Raw genomic sequence first — 26,816 nt, 5'->3', positions numbered from 1 at the left:
CATATACCGATCCCACCTCTAGTTAGGATAACTTGCTCTTCTCCCATATGCGAGACTGCATAGAGAACTCAAAGAAGAAGGGGGGAAGCACAGCTTGCTTACCTGTAACTGTGGCTGTTCTAGTGATTCAGTCACACAACTCCCTTTCCTTTCTTTTAGAGAATGCCTTCTGCTGTGGTGCTTTCTTATAGAGAGGCTGAGTTCAGACGACACGCTAATCAACAGTTTTCCCATTCTGTTCCTATTACCCCACTCCACCCCACCCAGTTGATTAGCGTGTCATCTGAACCCAGTCAGAGGCTGGTGAAGTAGTCCATTAACAACTGAGCAAGAAATGGGGGCTTTTGTCACCTAATTCTAGAATGCTCCAAACTTTGTTCTGCAGAGATGCAAAACTTTAATGTGTAACTGGCCAGATGACTACTTGGAGAATCATAGTTACATGTAAGCAATCTGTTTATATAAATGGCAGTTTGCTTTGTTGCAGGGTCACATTGGGCCTGTTCAGAGAACACACTATGCCTTGACTAGACTGCTAACTCTTTTGCAGCAAGTGGTTGCCACCACAATTAGGAGTGGTTCACATGATATGCTAAGCCATAATATTTAGCTCAAAATACTTAACCATCACACTTTAGCATGTTGTCTGAACAGGATCACTCTTTGATATTGGTACACTAGAGTTACTTGGTTACAGAGGATTGGTAGTTTCAAGTTGGGTGGCTTTCTGAAGGCTATGTTGGATCTTCCAACTACTGCTTCTGTTAGGGTATTATCACTTTTAAGAATGGGCTGTATCTCACTTAAGATTTGCTGTGGTACCCTGAGCTGGTATTTCATGTTCAGGAATGATTGTCTACGATTTCCCAAGTATTTGTCATAATTTGTATCTGAACAAATGTAATTATATCTCATTGCTTGGTTGTAGATTATGGACATCATTGTGTGCTGAAGGTAGGTAATATCTGAAACATTGTTGTGTGATGTTGAGGTAGGTAAAACACCCAGGGGCTGTCTAAGTGTTGTCTTTGCCTTGTGTTGGCTGCCCCATGGTGGGTGATTTACTTTATGGAAGAGTTGAGACTGAAGATGTTTGTAAGATGGAAGGTAACTGTCCTTGGGGAATCTCTTAAGAGATTCCACACCATGGGTCCAAATGATGACTATATAATTAGTGTATCTGATATAATCCGGTGGGGTTAAATGGTATCTCTTCAGAAAAGCTTGTTCAAGAACAACCATGATAATGTTGGCATACTGCCCACTGTACTGACACAGGTGATGGTATGGGTTTTATCCAATTGGCATCTCTGCACCAATGGGATATTATTTGATCCAGCCAAGGCTTCAGTCAGTGCAAAGGGAAGTGGTGGTTTCTGGTGATTCTCCTCCCTCCCCCCCCACCCATGTTCTTCCAAAGGATCCTTCAACCCTCCAGCATGGGAAAGGGGAATCCAGTTGACAAAAACTTCAGCTGGATCAAAGAACATTCTGTGTTCTTGATGACTTATTGTATATCATCATGTGAAATATTTGTATAAAATAGTTTGTGACGGCTGGATATTTAGTTGTGAATATGTGTTGTTGTTGCTGTTGTCGTTTGTTTTACTACAGAAACCTAAAACCACGAATATCTTTTTTTCACTGTGAACCATGTTCTGTCCCAGGTTTATAATGTAGACACAGTTGGGACTTGCAAAACAAGTGTTGCAGTGTAGGGTCCTCCTCTCAAGTGTTCCACTCCATATACCATTCCCCCTCCTCTCAGATTTCCTCCACACACCCACACACAAAAGACACACAGCATTCTGTGGGGACTGAGCATGTTTAGCCCTCATTTGGCTATTTTGGTTCTCTCCGCCATCTTGCCCTTAGGTTTTTGTTCCTAAATTATTATTATTATTGTACCTTTGCACATTTTGGAGTTCCCCATAGCATGCTGATCCCTCTTCCTTATTTCTCACTGATCCCATTTTGGCTACCATACTGTCATCACTCATCAACTGTTTTTGCCACTATAAGGAATTGTATGTATGTAGAGGGAATTATATCTGTGTAGGTATGTGTAGAAATAGATGGACATTCTCCTTATGATAGAGAGTGTCCTTGAACTTTTTTTTTTTCATGGATTAAGAACAGCAATGGAAGAGGGTGGGGAGATGAGAAGCTATTATATTCAGTCTGGATGATTTATTGCTTGGGAAGTGGTGCAATTATTGCAGTGTGGAGAATTAAATGGGTGTGTTGAATGGAAAGAGTTCTTCAGGGAATCCCTTTCCTGCACTGAGTTTGGCCTATGTCTATTTGATTTTTTATGGTAATTAATTTCCTGAAATAGTTTCCTTTATGTATTTGAATATGGAATACTAAAATCCAGCAGGAGACCTGTGTTTGCCCTTCTGTGCAAAATGGGAAAGGGTTATTATAGCCTTATGGGTGATGCCATTTTTTATTTTTCCATTTTTATTTTTGCTAGTGGGCCTCTTGAGATATGCCCGCTTTCAAATAGAATTGGCTGTTTCAGGAATGAACTCTCCAACAACTATGCATGGTAGTCTTGAAACCTTTGTAATAAAAGCACATGTTGTAGAAGGTTAGTTGAATAAGGAATACAGCTCATTTGGCTCTGCACACTGCCCTTTCTCATGCATTCAGAAAACAGAAACCCACTGAATATGTTAGGAATGTCTTTGGGTATTGTGCAGCATTTGCAATACTGAACATACATGTGACTTAATAAATCTGTTCTTCATTCTTCTAATAAAGGCCAAAGGACTAGTACTCCCAGACCTGAGGTGTACCCACATCTGGCTAGCCCCACCTGACCATATTGTGTATATCCCACCTTTTTTCTTGCAAGGAACCCAATGTGGCGTACATAATCCTCCTCCTCCTCCTCTCCATTTTTATCCTCACAACAACAACCCTGTGAGGTGGGTTGGGCTGAGAGTCTGTGACTGGCCCAAAGTCACCCAGTGGGCTTCTATGGCTGAGTGGGGACTAGAACCCAGATCTCCCGACTCCCAATCTGACACTCTAGCCACTACATCACACTGGTTTGTGTGAATGTTATGGGGGACTGTGTAATGCACACATGCACAGAGCTGTGTGGTATGGCCTCACTCTCATGATTAGGTAAGAACCTTCTTGAATGCCTGAATAGGACTTCACATTACCTCAAAACTTGAACCCATTATTGTCTGTTAAACCTGCTAGATTAAATCATGCCTTTTTATGTGTTGTATTCCTTTGGAAAATTATGGATGTAAAGCTTTTCTAACCCTGCCCCCACCCCCACCCCCACCCCCACCCTTTCACAGGAACATTTGTCCCCTGTGAACAGTGGATTTTTCTGCTCCTTTCAGGGGCCACAAAGCCCTGAAAGAAGATTGTGGAGAGGTAAGGCTTACCTTAGTTAGCCAAGATGTCCAAGGTTTCTCCCCCACTCTTTTGAAAAAAAGTTGTCCAAATACCTGTAGCAGCACAACACCCTTTACAGCCTACCGTCTGTGGTTTTAGATAAGAATGCCATTTGATTCTGGATCTGAAAGTGCAGTCTGTATGCTGTAGAGAGTCTCATGCCACTGTGGGCAGTCATACGGCTTTCTCAAATGTCAAAAAAGAAGGGAAAATCCTTGGCCACCTCATATAGCTAAGGTAAGTTTTACTCCTCTCACCTGAAGACTTTTACAAAGTTCACCCAGAAAAGAGACTAAACCGAAATGTTTGGTTCAGCTCTAATTTAACAACAGAGTCATCCAGATGGCATGGATTCTTTCCCTCTCATACACAAATGGTCTTTTGCCCAGTGGCTCCTAGCCTTTGTTTCTGGAATATTCTGAGCATCGTTTAGTCTTCAGCTAAGTAATCTTGTTTACTGTCCTTGCATGTGCAAAGAGAAAGCTGCTCTCTGTGTGCCAAAACTCTTTTTTTCTGGCAGAGTACAAACTACCAAAAGAAAAGGAAAAAGAATCTGCCAGAGTGTACCCTATCCTGAGGGTTAGAGTAGCCACTTTAAGCCAGAAAACTATACAAAAGCATAAGAAAGAGGTCATCATACACATCCAAAAAGCATGTCTGTAACTATTTGTGTACTTAAGGGGCGGAAGCTAAGTTATGACCATTTGGTGATTGCCATATTGTAAATGAGCCATCTTGGATCAAACGCCACAAAGAGAACTTGTCAGATGACTTCATGAATCTCACTGGCTAGTAGCGTAAGAAAATTAATAATAATTCTAAGAAGTATGATGCTTTAGGAATCGAATCAATGATGTTGTTTTCTCTACCATTTTGTTTCTCTACCCTCAGCTTGTAAATTCATTGGATTGAATTCTCACATATGGTCTTAAACGATAACTTTACCTTAGTAATCCACAAACTGCATGCTAGTGTATTTTAAGGGCTGAAGTTCAGTGGGAGAGCATATATTTTGCGTGTAGAAGGCCCTATGTTCAGCTGGGGCTGGGAAAGACCTCTGTCTAAAATCCTAAAAGTCTCCTGCAAGCCTATAGTCGCAACACAAAATGATGTGGAAAATTAGCATCATTCAGTATAAGGCCGCTCCCTATGTACCATGAAAAATAATTTAATTAAATAATTAAAGGCTCCCATAAACCCCAACAATCCACCATGACAGGAAGCTGCCCAGTGCATCTCTGCATGCTTTACAGTTCTGGCCTGCTTTCCTTTCAACCAGCCTCTGCTGAGACCTGGTAATTCTCCTGTGGTTATGGATGTGGTATGATTGGATCATTCAGTCTCTCCTGAGGCAGCAAAATTGCCTGCCTTTGTCCTGGCTGGGCATGAGGCCCATAGGAAGCAGGCATGGTGCTCACTGTCTGTTCTGGGTCACATCAGGAAAGGAAGGAATCACATTAGTACCATGGATAGCGCACGATAGGGGGTGCTGACTGAAGCATTCTACCACAAGGAGCTGATGCCAATGGAGGCCTTAAGGCTGGCAGAGCCTGGTCTTTCAGTGGCTCCATCCCTACTGAACGCTGTCTGCAGTTCTTAAAGGGCCAGTGTCTATTCCTGCAGTTCCTTGCTCCTGTTTGTCTGAGGGACAGGAGAATCTGCACGGGAGTCATCCTCAGAGTCAATGAGAGAGTAATGTACTCAGACAAGGAAGGCATAGCATGAACTGCCAAAAGCTCCCCTAAAGTAGGGCAAACTGTGACCCATCTGATGCTGGGTCCTCCTCATGGTAATATAGAACCCCAGAACCAGGGGACATGACTGCCTATCGTGTGTCTCTGCACGAGCTGATGGTCTTGCCCAGAACACTTACTCATGGAGAAATACTGTAAATGTAAAAATTTTCTGTAAAAAAGTATGTTTTGGCTTTCAGAAATTAAGCAAAAGACTATCTTGGTACAACCATTCTATTGCATTAAAAAGCTGGGGCATGGTCCAGTCAAAGTTAAGTACTTAAGAGGACAATGCAATGCATGTTTAGAGATGTGATAACCAGGGATGAACTTACTTCAAAGCTCAGTTTGACTTGTTCCCATTCTTGTTTGTTACCAGTTTTTCATTTCATTTGAATGGGGAAAGTTGCGCATTTTTCAAAAGTTGTGCATTTTTTAAAAGTACATTTTGTGAAGTTGAACGCAAGTGCAGTCATTGCTTGCTTTGCGGGTTGCGAATGGAACATTTTTGAGTCCCTTGTAAACTGAAACAAAACTCTTATACATCCTTAAGCGTGTTTAGACAGAAAAAAATCCCACAACTCTGAGCATGTCCCAGTCAGCCATGCTAGGTGTTGTAGGACTTTTTTCTACCTAAACTTGTGCCCGAAATTCAGTTGATTTCCTCTCCCAATTAACTCAGTGGAATTTTATTTTTGCCTGGATCAAACCTTCATTGATTTATTGGGTCTACCTTTTAAGTGCTTTGAGTGACTGCAGGACTGAACACTGTTCTTTTATTACTGGAGCTGCTCTAATTCTAGGGAAATGAGTGACAGTCAAAAGGATAATTTAGAATTAATTTCCTTCAAGCCACAGCATCCCTGAAAATGTTTGTTACATACATTTCCATTTAAAAGCTGTTTCAAATGGAAATGCTCCAAGCAAGATGCCAACCAGACAAAAGCTTTGGCACCACACTTGAAAGTCTGAAGCACCCTTCAAAAAGTTTGATTTTGTAAAGCAATTAACAGCATAATGGTCCCCAAGGGTCAATCCAGAGAAGCGAGCTCTTTCTACCCCCACCCATAAGAAAGAGCATTGGGAAATATACAAAATATAACTTGGCAAAAGCAGTTTGGGTGTATGTGATTGGATTTTATGAGCACATGGTATGAAACGGTAGAGTTTGATGCCCAATTTGTACAGCTTTTCCTGCTGTGATCTTGGTTATAGTATTGCTTTTGAAATATTGAGCTTTTGAACTGAAAATGACTATGTTGGGTCTATGGGTAGTACCCAATGTTAAGGTACTACAATGTTAAGGTTCAATGTTTCAAGGCCCATTGAAATGAATATGACTTAAGTTAGTCATAAGTCTCATTCATTTCAATGGGATTACTCTACATAGGATTAACATTGGATGCTTGTAACTGGATTGTTCTGAAAGATATGAGGGTTCCTTTGGTTCCTTAAAACAACAACAACAACAACCAACCCCCTTTTAAAGCCATCCAAATTAGTGATGGCCACCAATTTGGATGGCTTTAAAAGGACGCAGACAAGCTGGAGCATGTTCAGAGGAGGGCAACCAGGATAATCAGGGGTCTGGAAACAAAGCCCTATGAGGAGAGACTGAAAGAACTGGGCATGTTTAGCCTGGAGAAGAGAAGATTGAGGGGAGACATGATAGCCCTCTTCAAATAGTTGAAAGGTTGTCACACAGAGGGGGGCCAGGATCTCTTCTCGATCCTCCCAGAGTGCAGGACACGAAATAACGGGCCCAAGTTAAAGGAAGCCAGATTCCAGCTGGACATCAGGAAAAACTTCCTGACTGTTAGAGCAGTATGACAATGGAATCAGTTACCTAGGGAGGTTGTGGGCTCTCTCACACTAGAGGCATTCAAGAGGCAGCTGGACAACCATCTGTCAGGGATGCTTTAGGGTGGATTCCTGCACTGAGCAGGGGGTTGGACTTGATGGCCTTGTAGGCCCCTTCCAACTCTGCTATTCTATGGAGGGTGGATAAATTCCTGGAGGTGAAGGCTATCAATGACTACTAGCCCCGATGGTTGTGTGCTATCTCCAGTATTCGAGGCAGTAAGCCTGTGTGCACCAGTTGCTGGGGAACATGGGGGGGAGGGTGCTGTTGCACCATGTCCTGCCTTGTTGGCCCCTAGCCAATGGCTGGTTGGCCACTGTGTGAACAGAGTGCTGAACTAGATGGACCCTGGGTCTGATCCAGCATGGCAGTTCTTATGTTCTTATTGTTTTGATAGAATAATCATAATTGTATAATTTGTTTCAAATAGTGCATGAAAATTGGCTCTATTAAGCTGCCCACTGGGCTTTGGACAAGTTGTGTGACACATATAGATATTTTTCCTAGTCACTTCTTTCTCTCCCCTACAGTCTCCCTTTCCTCAGCCTTAGCTGTGTAGTGCAAGATATTAAGTCCATGGCATTTTTTGCCTGCTGATTTTCAGAAGATGGTGTGTCAGTAGATTGTACTATGCATAGGAATTTCCATTTCTGCAAAAAATAAAGTTTGCTTCCAGTCTTACACTGAAGTCAATCATAGCAAGTTTAATGTGCTAAAAATTCAAAAAAGGTTACTCCCCCAACAGTCAGTGTAACTCTCACCATCGACCATTAAATAAGCACATCTATGCACCCTTTTAGTAAAATAGCTCCTCAATCTGAGAATCAGTACCCACGATCTAAAGCTGGCTCACTTGTGCGAATAAAACCACCTCGAACGAAAATAAAACTCATATGACTGGTGAGCAGTGTAATGTCAGAGCAATGAAGTCACATGCAGTTGTGGGTCCTCTTCCCTGAGCTGGAAAATTACATGTTATGATTTTCCAGGCTGCAGAAGTAAAGGCAATATCTTGAGTGAATAGGCTGCACTGTTCATAGGAGCAGACCACTCTCATGAGCTGGTGTTTGTGGAAGTATGCTTGTCTAATTGTAGGAATCAACTCTGGAGTGAGCAACCTTCACTCTGAATGTTTTGAAGCCACTATGTCAGTAAGAAAAAGGAAATGCAACTGTTCTGAGACTGGCAAAACTAGGTTGCTATCTGATGCTTGATGTTTCCCTGGGGGTGGGGGCCTCTTTGAAGCAAATTCAAACTTTTTCTTTTTATTAAATATTTTCTTAAATTTTCTTAAGAAAATACAAACACAGATCAACAAACTGACATCGAGGACAGCATACATATTGATGAAGGCATTACAATTCATTATAAATGAGTAAGTTCCAGATTCATCTACTTAAAACAGACCTTCCAAAGAGTTCCATGCATAGTTGTTGGTCTTCTGTCAATGGCATCATTCCCAATATAAATCAGAACCCATTACTATAAATGTGTCTGTACCCCGCTTGCCACTGAGTTTTCTTACCTGGCACATATATTAGCAAGAATAATTGCCCTTTCCCACTTTTTCCTAACAATATCCCCCTGTGCCAATGGCCAATGGCTATGAAGACTGGCAAATGGCTTCTTGAGATCCATTCTGACCAGCTGACGCTGTCCTCTCTCCTTACATCCTTCTACTGAACCATTAAAGGCTAAGCTTTGGGAAGGAGGATCCCAGAAGCCATTCTCGTTTCCACAGCTTTCTGTTATTCATAGTCCATTCCCCCTCACAGACAAAGAAGTGAAAATGTTCAACCTCAAGAAACATGGTACTGAAAAAATTCAATGAGATGAGATGTTGAGGCCTTTTTCGTTAATAATGGGGGATATATTCTCTTTACTCTTCCTCAAGGAGCTCCGGGCATGCAACCACAATGAGGGACCCCCAAATGACATAAAAAGTGAGATACCTGATTAAATTAATGTTACTCTTTTGCTACCTGCTTAATCCTACTCATTGAATATCCACTTCTCCAAAGAAAAAAAGGCTTTACAACTCTTCCACGATCTCTGAGTTTGATGGGTTGCAAGGTGGGGCAGCCACTGACAATGCTTTTCTGCATTGCTTGTGGCTTGAACTTGGTGCACGGATCGTACAGTCAGGAAGTCACTCTCCATCGATTTTAATGGTCATGATGGAAAGAATTTAGGGCCCAAGCTGTTAAATGTTTTATAGCTGAAAAAATAGCACCTTGAGAAGCACTGGTGTGAAGCACCCAGGAAGAGATGGGCCACCACTGCCCTCTGCACCACCCAAAGCTTTTCCCAGTGTTTTTTAAAACAGTAGCCCCACCAAATGCACAAACACAACCTGAAATCATATACTAAGCCAATAATAAGAGATAGAAACACAGCGGACCGCGGACCCCTAGAAGCAAGGCAAAGTGAAGCGCCCATTTTTGGAGCGCTTCTCTTTCCGCAGACCGATCCGATCGCCATTTTGAAACATTTCGCCCATAGGATTGCATTGCGGAAAAGAAAAGGGGACAACTGTGTTGTTTTTGAAGCTATCTTTCTGAAACTTCTTGTGCTTAGAGAGTCATGGCTGGGGGTCATTTTGAGCCTACTCTCAGCTCTCTGCGTGGTGCGGTTCGCTTGCTAGAATTTTTTAAAAAGTAGGGTAAAGGCGGGAAAAAGATTACCTTTTCGATTGCTGAGGGGCAGAGTCAACTCCTGGTCATGATCACATGATCCCAAAGTTGGAGGAGGGGATAGGAAAAACGGGTAACTTGGGATTCTGGGAACTTCTCTTTCTTAGTCTGAATGGACTTTTCCCAGTGTTTTTTTAAAACAGTAGCCCCACCAAATGCACAAACACAACCTGAAATCATATACTAAGCCAATAATAAGAGATAGAAAAAACACAGCACTGCTACCCACCCTAACTTTGGGGAACAACTGAAAAGATGTGGTGCAAGGGGATGAGCTCCCCTAGGGCATGTGGACGTGCCCTCACTCTCTCCTGTACTTGGAGGGCCATCAGAGCCCTCCAAAGAGAGTAACCCAGTGGAACAACGCCTATCATGAGTTGAAGTGAGAGCTTTGCTTCTTAAAAGACTGGTTCCTAGACAGGACCAGTTAAATTGGCCGATGATTCCCCATCTGGGCACGTCCACACACACACCCTTATTACTGGTAAAAGACAGATATAGCCTTTTTTTAAAAGTTCTTCTTGTTGTTTATTCAGCAACACTGTTGCTTTTAATTCCACCCCTGCTTTATTTGTTTATTTATTTATTTATTTATTTATTTATTTATTTATTTATTCCATTTACTCGCTTATCCTTGGCTCACTTCCTTATGCCCCCAGAAAACTGCTGCCTGCCTGCCTTCCCTCCCTCCTCCCCTGCCCGCCTCGCAGGGATGTTGTGTGTGTCTGGCTTTGACTCAGGGGAGAAGCCCTTCCTGCGCTCAGTTAGACTTTTGGAAGTTCCAAATCCATTTTTCAAGTGTGGAAGAAGATTCATAGGTTTATCTCTACTCCCCAATTCATGGCATGTTGGGATTTCCTTTGAAATGGCCCCATTGAGCTGTCTGCAGGTTTAAGCCCCGCCAAAAATCAGGGGATGATGGGATTGCCTTGTACCTTGGCATGATTGTGGGTCTAGATGGCATCTGTGAGTGTGCTCACTTCTCTTTTTTTATCTGTCTAAATATCAGAGAACAGTCCACGTCTGCAAATGGGGTGCCCGATTTCATAAATTCCCCAAAAATCAGGGGATTATGGGACTGCCTTGAGTCTGGGCGTGCATGTGTATCCCTGGATAAGCTGTCATGGTGGTGAGTTTGAGGTTTCTAACGTGCAAATTGATGGAGCTATCGAAAGGGGTGTGAATGGGGTGCCCTATTTTCATAAATTCCCCAAAAATCAGGGGATGATGGGATTGCCTTGTACCTTGGCATGATTGTGGGTCTAGATGGCATCTGGGAGTGTGCTCACTTCCCTTTTTTTATCTGTCTAAATATCAGAGAACAGTCCACGTCTGCAAATGGGGTGCCCGATTTCATAAATTCCCCAAAAATCAGGGGATTATGGGACTGCCTTGAGTCTGGGCATGCATGTGTATCCCTGGATAAGCTGTCATGGTGGTGAGTTTGAGGTTTCTAACGTGCAAATTGACGGAGCTATCGAAAGGGGTGTGAATGGGGTGCCCTATTTTCATAAATTCCCCAAAAATCAGGGGATGATGTGACTGCCTTGAGTCTGGGCATGCATGTGTATCCCTTGATAAGCTGTCATGGTGGTGAGTTTGAGGTTTCTAACGTGCAAATTGACGGAGCTATCGAAAGGGGTGTGAATGGGGTGCCCGATTTTCATAATTTCCCCAAAAATCAGGGGATGATGGGACTGCCTTGAATCTGGGCATGCATGTGTATCCCTGGATAAGCTGTCATGGTGGTGAGTTTGAGGTTCCTAACATGCAAATTGACGGAGCTATCGAAAGGGGTGTGAATGGGGTGCCCAATTTTCATAAATTCCCCAAAAATCAGGGGATGATGGGATTGCCTTGAGTCTTGGCGTGCGTGTGTATACCTCCATGAGGTGTCATGGTGCCAAACTTGAGGTTTCTAACTTTAACAGAAAAAAAGTTGTATACTTTTTTATCTTAATGCAAGCCTATGGGGGGGGGGAAACGGAGCTCCGATCCGGATCATGAGCTCTGCAGCGGAGCGGAGCAGACATAGGCGGAGCGGGGGTGGAGCGAAGTGGCCCGATCCACAAATCACGGATCTGGAAGAGAAGTGGAGCGGGGGGTCCGTGCACACCCCTAGTTCTAGTCCCCATTCGGCCATGGAAGCTCACTGGGTGACTTTGAGCCAGTCACAGACTCTCAGCCCAAACTACCTCACAGGGTTGTTGTTGTTGTGAGGATAAAATGGAGCGGAGGAGGAGGAGGAGGATTATGTTTGCCACCTTGGGTTCCTTGGAGGAAAAAAGGCGCTATATAAATGCAATAAATAAATTAAATAAATAAAACTACAAGGTCATAAAGATGTGAGCAAGTCTTTGAGTTCTTGAAAACTATTAATCAGGCTGGAAGTTAAAGAAAAAAACAGGAATAATGTTGGACATGATGTAGAAGCTAGAGTTTGTAACTCTTATGACTTTCATGTTTGACCTAATAAGTGGGTTATATCATGCCATCACAGGATAGAATTTCCCAAAGATACAGCTATTGAGTAATTCTTGTTTTTCTGAGGCATAAGAGTTTATGTAGTTGGTCCCTACACAAGGCCAGACACGTAAGGAACACACTGCTTGCAGCCTGTTTCTTGTTCTGTGCTAAGATTCAGAAAGATCCAAAGAGTATGTTAAGGCCTGTTAATGTGTGATGATGGTGTTAATGTCCTTTAAAGCTTTCACATGCAGCCTGTAAAAGGAAAATGCCCCGAAACATTGCAGAGCCAATTATTGGAAGGTGTTGGGAATGTAAAAGGAGAGACCCAGGAAAGTGTAAACAAATCAATAAGGCTTGAAAAAAAGGAGCTCCATGAAAAGACTGAGAACACTCTAGAGTTGTTGGGATGAAGCAGGATAAGTAAAAAAACAAAACAAAAAACCAAGAGGCCAAGGAGGTTTCGGATGAGTAGCAAAGAGGCAAAGCCTCTGTATGAAACATATTGCATGGAAGGCGTGCAGTTACTTTTAATGAAAAGTGATACGTGACTGTACTTTTCCTTCAATCAACACAATCTGATCTTTGGCTCTTCAGGGAGTAGGAATATACCTGGTCCGTGGTACAATCTAGGTGTTCTACACAGACTCTCGAACTATTATTATTATTATTATTATTATTATTATTATTATTATTAATAATAATAATTGCATTTGTATACCGCCTCAAGCGGAAGCTCTCTGGATGGTTCACATAAGATAAAAAACACTTAAAAACAATCTACAAAGATTAAAAAACCACAAAAACAAGCAAAATACACATACATTTAAAACCAGTATAACAACTTTAAAAATGATGAGCCAAAAATGGTTCCCAAAGTATTTTTTCTGTTTTTTTTTTAAAATAACAGATATGTGAACTCTTGTGCTTGAGATAGCCTGTGAACAATCAGCAATGATTTGCACCTCAGCAATAAAAACAATTGTTCCTAAAATTTGGAGGAAATGGGCGAGGCTGTTTTTAAAGGGAAGTGTTCGTGTCCAGGAAACCTGATATCTGCCTTCTTCCTCCTCCTCCTCCTCCTCCTCTTCTTCCTCCTCCTCGTCCTCCTCCTCCTTGAGCTGTTTCACTGTAACTAGGGGAGAAAGCTAAAAGAGATTATTAAAAGACTGGCTTGTACTTTGCTATTTTATTTTATTTTATTGGTTTTGCTGTTGTGGAAGTCGGAAGTGCCTCTTCATACCCAGCAGAAATTTCATATGCAAAGTGGGGGTCAGGTGATCTCATCTGTGGTCTGGTGAATGTTCTCTAGAATCTAGTATCTTGGTCTGACTAAAGGCAAGATCTGTGGGTGTCCCTCTCTTTCGATGTATGCAAATCCCAGGAAAAACAACAACACCTAAGCCTTTGATGGCTAAATTCACCAAGCCTGTACATAGATTTAATTGTTTTAATTGGTTTTACTGTTTTTAAATTCTATATTGGCTTTAGCTTATTAATGATTTAATTTGTTTTTAGCTGTGTATATTAATTGTTTTATATTGTTTGTATGATTTTACCTGTACGCCACCCTGAGATCCTTGTGATATAGGGTGGGATGCAAATGTTATAAATAAATAAATAAATAAATAAATAAAATAACCCTTTTTTAAATAAATAAATAAATAAATAACTATTTTTATCATATCATGGAAAGCTCTGTTCTAGAGGGAAAAGACGGTGAAACAGTTAAGAAACTTAAAAGCTGTACAGCAGGAAATTCAATCATTGAAGCAAGTTCTAGAAATTAGATGAATAACTTGCATTAAACATATATCCATAAGAAAAGGAGATTCTTTCAATAATTAGAAACACATGTTCATTGTCCATTTCAACCACATTGAGAATATTTCGGTGAAGTAGGTAAGAAATACCAAAGTTGCACTGATCATATGTGATGAAGTTAAAGGAAGAAGGTTGGATTAATTGTGTTTATTGTTTTCACTGACTTTGCCTGTCCTGAGGATAGAAATATGCCAAAATCATGAACTAAGTCATTTATAATAAGATATCTCCAAGATTTTCACTAATGAACATGTATCATGGTGCACTGTAGATACATGAAACAATTTATCTGTAGTTAACTTTTCCTTTGTTTTGTAGCAATAGAGTTACCATAGCTTTTTATCATATTCTTAATCTTCAAGTATGTTATATGTGTTGGAAGGCACACTGATCCAAAGTTAAGCTCCTTAGCGTAGACAAATCACATCAAACAACCAGCAGGCATAATGATATTCTTCGCTAGCTTGGAAAATTGGTGTCATCCACTTGGGCTAACAATAAAAGCCAATAAGATAAAGTATTATAAGTTGATAGGTAAAAGTAAATACTGAAGCAGTGAAGTGGTGGAACAAGCAACATCTAATGTGTACTGAGAGAGACTGATCCATGCTGATGGTTCCACCAAAGATGAATTATACTGGTGAGATGCGAAAAAGTAACATCATGAACAAACAAAGCCCTATGTTTATACTAAGGTAGATATTTATCAAACCATTGCATATTTAGTGTTACTTCATCAACTGTAAGCAAATGCAATAAATGAAACTTCTCAGCATCAAAGTTATGCCTAGGCCAAAGGATGGAGTGGGCAATTCCTGCCTTATGTCTGTCACTCCCCCACTGCTTCTACCAATAATTAAAGGGTTAAGAGAAGGAAGAATATGTTTGGGGATTGAGGATGGCAGGGATGGCTTTGGAGGGATCAGAAGTGGTGGGTAAGAATTCCTCATCCAATTCTTCCTTAAATTTTAATCTTTAGTATTGGAGCAAGAAATGTTATGATTCATTTTTAAAGTAATCATTTAATGTTTCCCTATCGTTTATGACTTTTTTTTTGTTCTGAATCTTTGTGTCCCATGGACTTTTACTTAAGCATATATATGCATTTGTTAGCCAACACAAAATGACTTTGTTTCCCACCCCACACATACCACAATTCAAAAGCTGCTGCTTTTTCTTGCTTATGCCTACTTCTAAATGGGTCTGCTTTCCTATTTAGTTGCTTCCGAAGATTTACTGGAAAATATAATTCACCCTAAAACAATAGCATCCTTATTCATCAGTCTTTGCAAGCGATGTTCCTTTTCTTGGAAATGGTTTTAGAGGCTGGTAAAATGTGAGTCAAAATGAGGGTTGTCTCCATGCTCGTCAAGTTCTGCATTAATATGAAGAAGTAGACAGCATTTTTTTTAAAAAAACAACACACCTCTGCCATTATGTTCCAGATATCAAAGATCTATAAAGCAATAAAGATAGCAAAGATCTAGTTCATAGAATTGGAATTTGGAAAAGACGAACACCAGGTTGATAGCATCAATCAAGTACATTAGCTAGAAAACTGCATCCTTGTCACTGTGATTATTATTTCAGGATGTATGAAAAACTGTATTTATGAAAATGGCCTTGTTTCCCCCTGCCCCCCCCCCACATTTTCAGTTTAATAATACATTTATCTTTGTGTTCTTTCTAAATCACTTGGGCTTTTTGAAATCTAAAGTTCCAAGCACTTCCATGACAATGACACCGAGGTTGTATGGTTGGACTCAAGTCGTGTTGAAACATACCTCAGCCTAGTGTTGATGTGAAGACAAAATGGAGGCAAACACATTTATTCCTCTCTCAGCTTCTTGCAGGAAGGCCCTGGACCATTGGATGTGTGTGTCCCCTGCCTATTATCATTCCTTGCCCTTGGTTATTGCCCTCTTAAAAGGAAACATAGATAATTTACCTTGCATTCTAGCTTGAAAGATGAATCAACTTCAGATGTAGGACACACTAATTCAAGTAAATGAATGTGATACCAATGCCTGACAGAAAGTAAATGACTAAGCCACAGTCCAGAATGGTTATATGGACATGTCCTATTTAAATGTATTTGTGTTATAATGGAGAACTTCTAAATGTTATGGAGGGAGCATGGTGAAGTTGCCATAGAAATACCCATGGCATGGGTCATACGTATGTGCAGCTGTGGGATGATATCATCCCTGTGGCATGGTTCATGCATGTAGCAACTCTCGGAGTAAGGAAGTTCCTTTTATAGCTTTACAAAAGATCTCTTATTATTGAGAGAAAAGATCAAGTTACCCATGCTAATCTAAAGTTGGCAATGATGGAAATGAGGACAATATCCACCATTCTTTAGTTATTTCCATTGTGCCCACTGCTCCAGAATAAGGGACACGGGTGAAGATGTTTGGTGTGTGCAAATTGTCCTGCACACCCCAGAAGGGTGAGTTTAAGGGAGCCGCCCCCCTTAAACTCACCCTTCTGGTCTCCTCCAGAATGATTGGAATTGCAGTCCCAACACATTTGGAGGGCACCAGGTTGGTGAATGCTGGTTTAAGACATCTCTGCTTTTATTAAGCATTTAGAAGTGTAAATCTACTAGCAGAGTTCCGTTTTGTGGCGTTGCTGTTTGCTCCCTCTGCCCTATTTTTAAAGCATTCATTTACAGACAAGACAGTGACTAAGAACGTGAAGTCAGGTGTTATCCGTGTCTCAGGTGTGGCTCTCAGGGGCAGTTTGCAGGTTGACCTAGATGGGAGTGCGGCGGGTTGAATGGAAGTGCTACCATGATATCATGTAAGCATTGCACTTCACATATCTTCAGGAAATATCAGTAAAGGGCATGACTCCTCACCACTCTGTTCACAGAAATGTTCACCAAAATGAAATTAACATGCAGGTCTGCCTGTTGAGATGACAATGCTTAACTCAAAGCATATTGGCCAGGATACAAACAGCTGTGGATATAAATTCTGGGAACCCATGCCAGATGGTATCATGTTTGATGCTCCCATCAATTACAGGGAAGGGCCAATTTAGGGATGAAACCGAAGTGTGTACTATTATTTAATTTAGTATTAAATACTAGCTGCCACTGTGTGGTACCATTTTGATTTTCTACCTCTGTCATGAGCCATCTCTGCATGAGGGGCTTCAACAGTGTTAGTGAGGTTGTGGGCTCTCCCACACTAGAGGCCTTCAAGAGGCAGCTGGACAACCATCTGTCAGGGATGCTTTAAGGTGGATTCCTGTGTTGAGCAACAGGTTAGACTCAATGGCCTTGTAGGCCCCTTCCAACTCTGCTGTTCTATGATTCTATGATATAGCATGCAAGTAATGTATTCAAAGAAAATTCCATTGGGCTAGCAAAAGCTCCTGCCATGGGCCTAAGCAGCTCCTTGGATTCAGGCCATTGTCATGGGTTTCTCTTTGCTCAGCACTATGTTCCTATCTTTAAAAGACCAAACGTCTAATTTTTGTTTCTTTTTTTGCAGATATTCGTGGTCTGCAGGGATTTCTGGACCAGGCTTCAAAGCTAGGACTTGATGTCTCTTTACAAAAAGTAGATAGAAACATCAGCAGGGTTTTTGCCAGCCTTTTCACTACTATGAAAACGGAAGAGTTGAATCGCTACCGAGATACGTTACGAAGAGCGATCTTACTTCTGAGTCCCAGGGGAGCGCAAACTTTTATTAATGAGGTAAGTGCATTCTTTCTGGAATTTTGTATGGGGAGATTTTTTTGCTAAAAATAGATCAAACTATGCTGCCAGAGTTAACTTTTGAGAAGGTGGACCTATGCCTATCAACCTTCGTTTTGAGTTGTACTTCTAGTAACATATAACTAAATCGTCAACTATGTAAAAATAATAACGTGCAGTCTTGGGAACTTTGTTTTGAAGCACTAATACATGTAGATGTGAGAGATTATAGTTGACTCTGGATTATTTAGGAAATACTCATATCTTCCACACTCAAACATAGTTGTGTCTCAGCAGTTTTAAAAGTTCTACTATGCTGTGAGAGTTGTGTATCTCTTGATGTGTAAGACCTAAATGAATGTGCATCCATCTGTTTTCAGGTTTTGATCTGAATTCCACAAGCTTTTCATAAAGCACTTGTAGTGTGGTTTGTGTGAATGTCGCAGTGTGCATGTTCAACAGCAGCATTTCTGTGTTGAAGATGACAATGAGTGAGACTTCAGGTTGTCTTAGTGAAACTGGTGAATTACCCCTGCGTGTGCTGGAAGAGCATCATATTCACTTGTAGGGGAATTAGTTTCCTCAGTTTTTGGAACATAAGTCTATGAAAACCAGGATGGAGGGCATGGGATTGTGGGTGGGGAAATTGCGTATAGTTTTTTGAGATAAGGGAGTGTCGGCAAATCCATTAGAAGAGGATCAACAAATCCCCCTTGTTCACTTACTTCCATAGATGTGTGACCATGAACTCTTGCAGAAGACTATACTTATTACTCAAAAGGTGTTACACTACATCACTGATAGCCAACACAAAATAAAGTATTACCTCCCATGCCTGGGAAATGCTTCAGAAAAGTTCCTGATAACGAAGTTGTGCTTTTTATACTGTATTTTGTGTTTGTGTTTTTAACCTGTTGGCTGTTTTATTATGGTTTTAATTTTTGGGAACCGCCCAGAGAGCTCCGGTGATTGGGCGGTATAAAAATGTAATAAATAAATAAATAAATAAATAAATAAAATAAGTCTCTTTAGGGTTGTGAGCCCTTTGCTGTATCTCCTGCCGTTTCTGGGCCGTGCTGTGCAGTATCAGCAACTGCTCACCTGGTCTCCCCCAATTGCAATTGCAGTCAATCCTAAACAGTCTGTCTGCACTGCCTCTTGCTGCCTTAGGTGAGAGGTGAGTGGCATTAGAAGCGAAACTTCTGCAACAGGGTCTCCCAGTGCAAGACACACCTTGGTGATCCCCAATGAGCTCTCACAGAGGGATACATACTTAAGGCTACAATCCTATGTAAGTTTAGACAGAAAAAAAGTCCTACAATTCCTATCATTTCCCAGCTAGCCATTTCCCCATCTAAACATGCCTAGGGTTGTGCCCTACAGGAGATAACTAAAACATAGACTGGGAATGAGAAAGAGATGGGACAAAGGGCAGAAAATTGTTTTGGTTCAATATGCTTCATGGCCGTCTAAAATATATGCTTTTACAGTATCTTAGTTCACTCTTTTAAATAAGGAGCAGGCTTTTTGTGGCTGCCCTAAAAGCCGTGATATGAACGCCCCACAATCCTAGCATTGCAGTAAAACCTCACCACCACTCCAAGATAAATATTTGTTAATTATATAATTAACAGCCCATTTACCCAATCATACTTCATTATGGCAACTTAGTGACAGATCTTGGTTATTAGAAATATTTCTCCCCATTTTTCTTTAATATCTGAGAATTTTTAGAGATCATGAGGCTAATTGCAATTCAGCTATAACTGTTGGGCAACAATTTGATTACCACTGTCTTGTGGGATAATATTGTCATTTACTAATTTTCATACATTGTCTTCCAAAATGAAGTAGATTGTGAGTAACTTGAAAATCAAAAACACAAGTGCCAGGACCTGGGATAATGCCACATTTGTGACACCTGGGTAATGTGATTTTAATTGCTTCTCATTTGTGTTTTTATTCTTCATCAAATGTCTCATATTATTCTACTTCATCACTGCTTTGCACTCTATATTTAACTTTTTATTTACTTTAATCTAGCAATTGATTGGCTGCTTTGTTGGTGTGAGCACAGAACATAGGCAGAAGTTTCATAATAAACTGCTGCAAATTGCAATATTGTCTTTTTAAGTGATAGAAAGGACTGAGCAAGCAATAAATAAGACATAGGTGAACATAGCAAGGGCATTGTGGAAGCTGGTAGTTTTCAAACTTTCTGACTAGAGGAAGCCCTTTCTTTATTGATACCTGTCAAGGAAACCCAACATGCCTCCAACCAGAACTGTTGGGTGTTGCAAGGGTGCTGGAGCACATTCTAGGATACCTGCTTGCATTGGCTGCCTATATGTTTCCGAGCCCAATTCAAGGTAATGGTTTTGACCTATAAAGCCTTACACAGCTGGTGACCGCGATACCTGATGGAACACCTCTCCCGACATTAACCTACCCGCTCACTGCGCTCAACATCTAAGGTCCTCCTCCGAGTGCCTACTCCGAGGGAAGCTTGGAGGATGGCAATAAGGCAGAGGGCCTTTTCGGTGATGGCCCCCCGACTGTGCCCCCCTGACGAGGCTCACCTGGTGCCAACATTGTTATCTTTTCGGTGCCAGGTTAAGATCTTTCTCTTCTCCCAGGCATTTAAGAGCATGAGCGGAGTTTGTTTGTTTTTAATGGACCCCAGAATAGCTGTTTTTATAAGATACAGTTGTTTTTTTATGCTTTTTATGTTTTTAAACACTGTATATTTGTTTTTAATGTTTACTGTTTTTAACTTTTGTAAACCGCCCAGAGAGTTTCGGCTATGGGGTGGTATATAAATGCAATTAATTAATTAAATAAATAAATAAATAAATAGGATACACACTTCATTCACATGGGCACTTGCTAGGCTTGTTGTGTCTCTCTGTTGCACTGTGCAAACCAATAGCCTGCCTTGGAACACAGCCAACACTTTTCTGTGATTGCATTTTAGTTTGAAAAATCAGTTGCAACGGTACAAGCGATCTTTCAGCCATTGAAATCAGTACAACCAAATGGTAGGTTTCCCAGTGTGTTTTAAGGAGCTGTGCTATAGCTTTCCTTATATGTTTGCTTCATTTCAGGTCTTGAAAGATGCCCTTAGAAGTTGGTTTTCAGATGTGCTGAACATAACATGGCCAAATGAGGGACTGAGTTTTATTTCTATTCATTCCAGCAATGATATTTCATTACATGCTATCTAACCAGTCACCTCTGAAATCCATAACTCTTGCTAACAGTCATGAGGCTTGCATTCACATATTGGAAAGGCAATCGCCCTCCAGGACTGTGAAGTTTAAAGGGTAATGCACTAAATTATCGTGCTGCTCTGTCCATCCCTGGAGAAAAGTGCTATTACAGGAATTATTAGGGCTAATGATCCTGATATTTTTCCAGATCCCTGCAGGAGTATAAGCCTGTGCTGAATTAAGAAGTAATTTGTTCAAAACTCTTCTGTTACTGAATCTTGATTGATTCAGAAAAGCTTTAGGAAAGGAAAGTTGAATAATGGAAGCATGTAATCTCACTAAAGGCTCCATGCATTTGAAATATGCTAAAGGGAATAATTCAGCAATCAGGTGGGCCATATGGAAGGTAGCAGGTTACTTAACTCCACAGTATTTATAAATCTATGGACCACCTGCACACCATTGCAATCAATGGAGGACTGAAGAAAAGCATTTTGAGAAGGTTTTGAGCAAGGCATTTGAGATTAAATGTGTGTTTTTCCCCAGAATGTATGGAGGAACAGGTGATATTGTCTGGCTCCCATCAACCCTGAGTGGTTTGGCTACATTTCTGATCATGCTGGGAAGACTATGGAGCTGTCCATAGTCCAAGCGCAGCAGGAGATGGTGCACTGTAACAGCTTATGTCATTATAAATGTATTGATAGTGCCCCAAGACTCTTCATTGTATCAGCTGTGTAGCTGTCTGGCAAGGAGTTTGACAAGAGCGTAAGGAGCTGGATGGAAGGAGATTGTGCAACAGCCAGGCAGCAGTTTTATAGCTGCCCCTGCTGCCACAACCCTTCCTGGAGCATCGGCCGGATCCTGACCTGGAGCATACCTTGATTCTTGCTCCAACAATAAGAAATAGAGGGCAAACTTTCCTGAAAGGTTTGAAACTAAACAAGAGGTGAAAGGTATGTTGACACCTCCCAGCAATCCGGGAGGGAGAGAGGAGGATCTTGTAGTATGAAGATCGTGAGATCCTCCCCCCCAATCTACATGTGGCATGCGATGTTCTGGGAGGATGGAGGACGTCGAGCCTGCCATTTTGTGTGTGTGTGTGTGGTTTTTTGTTTGTTTGTTTGTTTTGAAGAGGAGCGCTCAAGGGCTACTGCAAAAATGTGAATGAAACAACAACAAAACTGACCCCGCTCCCCCCTGATGGGAGGAGCTCCATGGCCCGTTCCTGGCTCCTTGCGGTTACTCAAGAGGAGCCTGGACAAAAACAGGACAGTGGCCCACACCTCCCGTTGTCTAGGGATCATCCCGAGACCACGGGAAAAACCACAAAAAAAGGGGGGTAGGGTGACATCCCGGGGCAAGGGAGAGATCATCCCTCCCTGGCCCTGGGATCCCATGTGCGTCATGTAGATGCTGAGGGATGATCCTGGGGTGATCCCCAGGATATCGCCCCATCTAGACATGTCCTAAATGAAAGAGAAAAGAAAGAAATGGATTAAAGAAGAACTAAAGCAAACAAAAAGAACAGGAAGAAAGAAAGAACGAAAGAAAGGTTTCTTAGGAAAAGTATAGTAATCGGTTTGATGTTTGATTGGCAATCACCCAACTCAGGTGTTTGAAGTAGTGTTGACCGAACATGCAAGGAGTTGAGTGGAGACAGGTGCACTAGCTTCACTTGTTCCCACTCTGAAGTAGGGAACCTTTTTCTGATTTTTTTAGGGTTTCATGTCATGTGGTGTACCTATTTGAATAGAAAAGGTTGCCCACTGCAGATATATGCCCACCAATATCTAGAGGATGGTGATGGAGAAGGATCGGAGCTAGTGTGTTCACTCTCAAGTCATCAGAAGTTAGGTAAAAACAGAATCAAAACACCTGGGCTACAAGCAGTTCATACTTACCCAGTTGGCCTGTACATTATTACTTTTTGCAAATATAATGAAAAGATAACCAAAGAACTTGTAAGTCATCAAGAGTGACTTCCATTTGATGTGGCATGATATTTCCTTTCCATACAAGCAGCTCTGAGATCTTCTCAGAATGTATCTTAATACGTAGTGCCCTTTTGATCGCCTCATTATCTGCTCTAAGAATAAGACCACTTTGTTGCAATCTTAAAGTTAAATGTTTCCTCATAATATATTATAGTGAGGTGTTTGCTTATTAGTTGATGCAGTGAAAGGCAAATTCTCTGTTTTAGTTCGTGATAAACCGATGTCGTGAAACATCAGTCCCAAATTTGAAAACCCATTCCCCAATTTCAAAGTTGCTTGGGTGTGAATTTGTGTTTTTCCTTGTGTAGAGAGATGGAATAAATATAGATTAGGTGATTCTGAACTGTCAGACATATCCAGGTGTGAAGCTCTTTTTCAAATTAATTGTGACTGGTTTAGACATATCTTCTTTTCGGCTCAGATTCCATAATATCTGGCCATTTAATACTCTGTGCTTTTCTGCAACAGTGACAACTGGCATCTCACTACATTTTCCCAAGCTTTATTATTAAGTTGTAAGATAATTAATGCCTCACAGAGAGATTCTGAGTCATTGATATACGATGTCTGTAATGAAGATGTCCATGTAAACATTTTATGTGGTGAAAGTGACAGGCCAGCTACAGTGGAGTTGCACTACAAACACCTGTCCATGGGCTACCAATGATACTTGGGTAACCACAGATTCTTTTCTTAGCATGCAGTGAGAATTGCCAGGGAAGCAGCAAGTCTTCAGATAGCTATGTAAACAATGGGTCAGATGTTGATTAGGCAGTGAACTAATTAAAACCAGACTATGGTTGTGTATGGAAGCTGAACATTCTGAAACCGAGTAGTATAAAGTGTCTGTGCGTGGACGTAAGTAAGAAGATGATGGGAGAACCCTTTGCACCCCGGATCTATTATAGTCCTTTGTTGCGCCTCTATTTTTTCCTCCACCTGATTTCATTGCTTCGTCTCTCTTTCCCCCTGTATGGTTGGCTCTGAACCTATGAGGTATCTAACCATTCCTATGTTATCTTTTCTTTGTTATCCTCTTGTTATTGGGATAAATAAGGTGAATTAGATGTTGCATTTTCCAAACATGGGGACACACTCATAAGTGCGGTGTAACAGCTGGATATCCTGAAAATATGCCATAGGTTTAGCATTTTCCTTGCATGCCATGTGACAGTGCTCTTTTATGACATTGACTGGTTTGCATGACATGACAGCCTACCACAGCTTAATTCACCTGTGGGGGCTGTTATACTGGGCGCCCATGGGCGCTATTTTTACATGGTGTCAATGGGTGCCTGGCTTGCTGTGGCTTGTTGTGTTGTGTGAACCCAAACAAGAAGGTTTTTTGAGGGCTAGACAAGCCTCAAATAACCCACAGCTTCTTTTAGGGTTATTTGAGGTTGTCTAACCCTCCAACAACCCCTGCCACCTAGGCTACCATGACATGACAAGCCAGTGCAAGTCAGGTGCCTGCAAGGGCCATGAAAAATGGTACCTCCAGTATCCAGAATGTAAAGCTCCCACAGGTAAATTAAGCCATGGTGGGCTGTCATGTGAACCATGTCATCGTGTTTGTGTGTGCGTGTGTGTGTTGTACACATATATACAAATGGGACTGCAGCAAAATGTTGTGGTCTATCCTCACATTCTAAACAGAAGTACTCCTCAGGGTTCCATTCTGGCTACTCAGCTCAGTCCTCATTAAACTGTCAGGGTTTTTGTGTGTAAGGGTGACACTTTATGTCAAACTTTTGGTTTGTTCTGAGCATGGTGATAACCTCCTCTTGTTTTTTCAGCGGTCCCATTATGGCTACATAGCTGTTGATACTCAACCCCTGAGTTTACTATAGGCAGGGTGATAACTTAAGTCTGACTGTTTCCTGTGAGTCCTCCCCCTCACCCATTGTGTAATCTCCTCTGCTGTGCTCAAATTCAAGCCAAGTTCAGTGGGACTCTTTTTCTGAATTTATTTCCTTATTTATTTCATTTATGCCATGCCTAGGGCTATCAGGAAAATATGTAACAGAACCAAATGAGTTCAGATGTTTATGAATACAACCCAGGGATTCTACAGTGGGCCATCTTTTCTCCTGTTAGTTTGCAAGTTCATGGATGCCACCTAATGTTTGTGAACTGTGCACAAATATTGTCATGGAAAAATATGCATTTTTAAAAAAACCTGGCTGAAAATTCACATTTTCCCCATAGGCTAAAGCATGAAAATGCTCTTGTGCGAATTTGTGCATGTGTGAATTTATACAAATTCATATTTGTGCAAATTCGGAAGCTGGAAAAAAATCCAATTCTGACAGAATAAATGGTGCCTGACAATCTGCAGAACGCAGACGGAAGTGATTTTTCACAATCCGTACATCCCTCGCCATGATGGAGGAAAGGCATCACATCCGTACATGATATGCCCAGGTACTCTCTTATCCAGGCAGTAACCAGACTGCCTGAGCTGCATCATGTACCTTCAGACCAAGCCCTTGAACGGAAATCATCCCAAATCATCTGATCTGTGGATTTGCCTACTTGGCATAGTTCTTAGTGTTTTACAGAGAATAATCATGTCTGAAATGATCAAGACATATGGTAGCATTTAAAGTTTAATAATGAATGCAGAGGTCAAACTTTTGTCTGGTGCAAGAACAACAAATCCTGAAGCTGCATCTGAGATAAATTTAGCTTTGTTACATTCTCTGGCAGTTAGGTTCTTTTGACTGCAAACAATTAAGTTAATCCAAACACATGTAAATTCAGATTTTTACATCGCAACTGCTCTAATCCTTTTGAATGAAGGATTTCAAGGTTATGTATGAGTGCCTATGGAAAGTACGATACATAGTCTGATAGTAATGGCTGCTGAATTAATCACAAACGATTAAATCTTCTTTCAGCAAGAGTAAATGATATGAAGTGTGTGGTTATCACATGAATAGGTTGCAGCTCAGTGGGGGTGGAAGACTGCTTAGGGTAATAAAATACATGATATTTTCATTAAAGGGTCAGAATTGAAAAGCAAGCTCAGATACAGAGGGAGTTGTTGTCGTTAATATTCTGAGAAGAGTTTTAACGTGGGGACGTTTATTTTATTAATGTAGCATGCTTCGAAGTTCGCTGGAACTGTTACTCATTATACGTTTTCTCTTTATCTGTTTAATTCTTCCAGCAATTTCATGTTTAGGGCTGTGCCAAATATTAGCCTGTTTCCATTTTCAGGGTATAGATAATGGGGTTTGAGATATGTCCCCAAAACACTTATGATGAGAATGTTTTCTCTCTCTCTCTTTTCTTTTGGGAATTGTTCACTCCCTTGTTGGTTTGGCACCATTTTCTCCGTTAAGGTTTCTTTCTCCTTCATAAAATTACCCCAATTATCCAAAATCATGTAGTGAATGTTACAATGTCATAATGCTATACATTCTTCCCAACAAATTTCCATGCAGGTCGTTATCTCTGACTTAGCTCTTTTGGATATACCCCGTTTCTGCACAAGTAAGTTTCTGATAAGTTGTAGTGAACCTCGTTCTTCCTTATGGAATACATACATCCCTTCCTCCCCCTCTTTAATGTCAGCACTAGGAATTACCCTGTAAGTAGCAGTGAGTGATTTTCAAATGTAATCATGTAATAAGATTATTTTTTTTACATATTAAATCTGTAACTCACTCTCTCTCTCTCTCTCTCTCTCTCTGTGTGTATGTGTATGTGTTTGGGCTAAGTTAATAAATCTAGAGATAAAATAATTGCCAGTATCCAGTGGGGTATAATCACTACTGTAGATTATGATGAAGTAGCATAAACTAGCCTACCACAAGGCTAATAGCATTAGCTGGCAATCAGTGCAGAAGCTTATGCTATAGGCATTGCACTAGTGTAGTTTACGCTAGTGCAACATACT

The 26,816-nt window shown here is 41.1% G+C and overlaps 1 protein-coding gene across 3 annotated transcripts in view; it reads left to right on the top strand.

Annotated features, from left to right (window-relative positions):
- Nucleotides 1-26,816, top strand: part of GRID1 (glutamate ionotropic receptor delta type subunit 1) — a 906,582-nt gene that overhangs the window by 471,714 nt on the left and 408,052 nt on the right. For all 3 annotated transcript variants that reach the window (XM_063133111.1, XM_063133110.1, XM_063133112.1), the window contains exon 4: nt 17,501-17,706. In XM_063133111.1, the coding sequence (XP_062989181.1) occupies nt 17,501-17,706 (206 nt within the window). The remainder of the gene's footprint in view (nt 1-17,500; nt 17,707-26,816) is intronic.

Source organism: Elgaria multicarinata, chromosome 8 (genome assembly GCF_023053635.1).
Source record: "Elgaria multicarinata webbii isolate HBS135686 ecotype San Diego chromosome 8, rElgMul1.1.pri, whole genome shotgun sequence".
Lineage (NCBI taxonomy): Eukaryota > Metazoa > Chordata > Lepidosauria > Squamata > Anguidae > Elgaria > Elgaria multicarinata.
The sequence above is the reverse complement of the archived record's forward strand: the minus strand, read 5'-3'. Positions and strand labels throughout refer to the sequence as shown.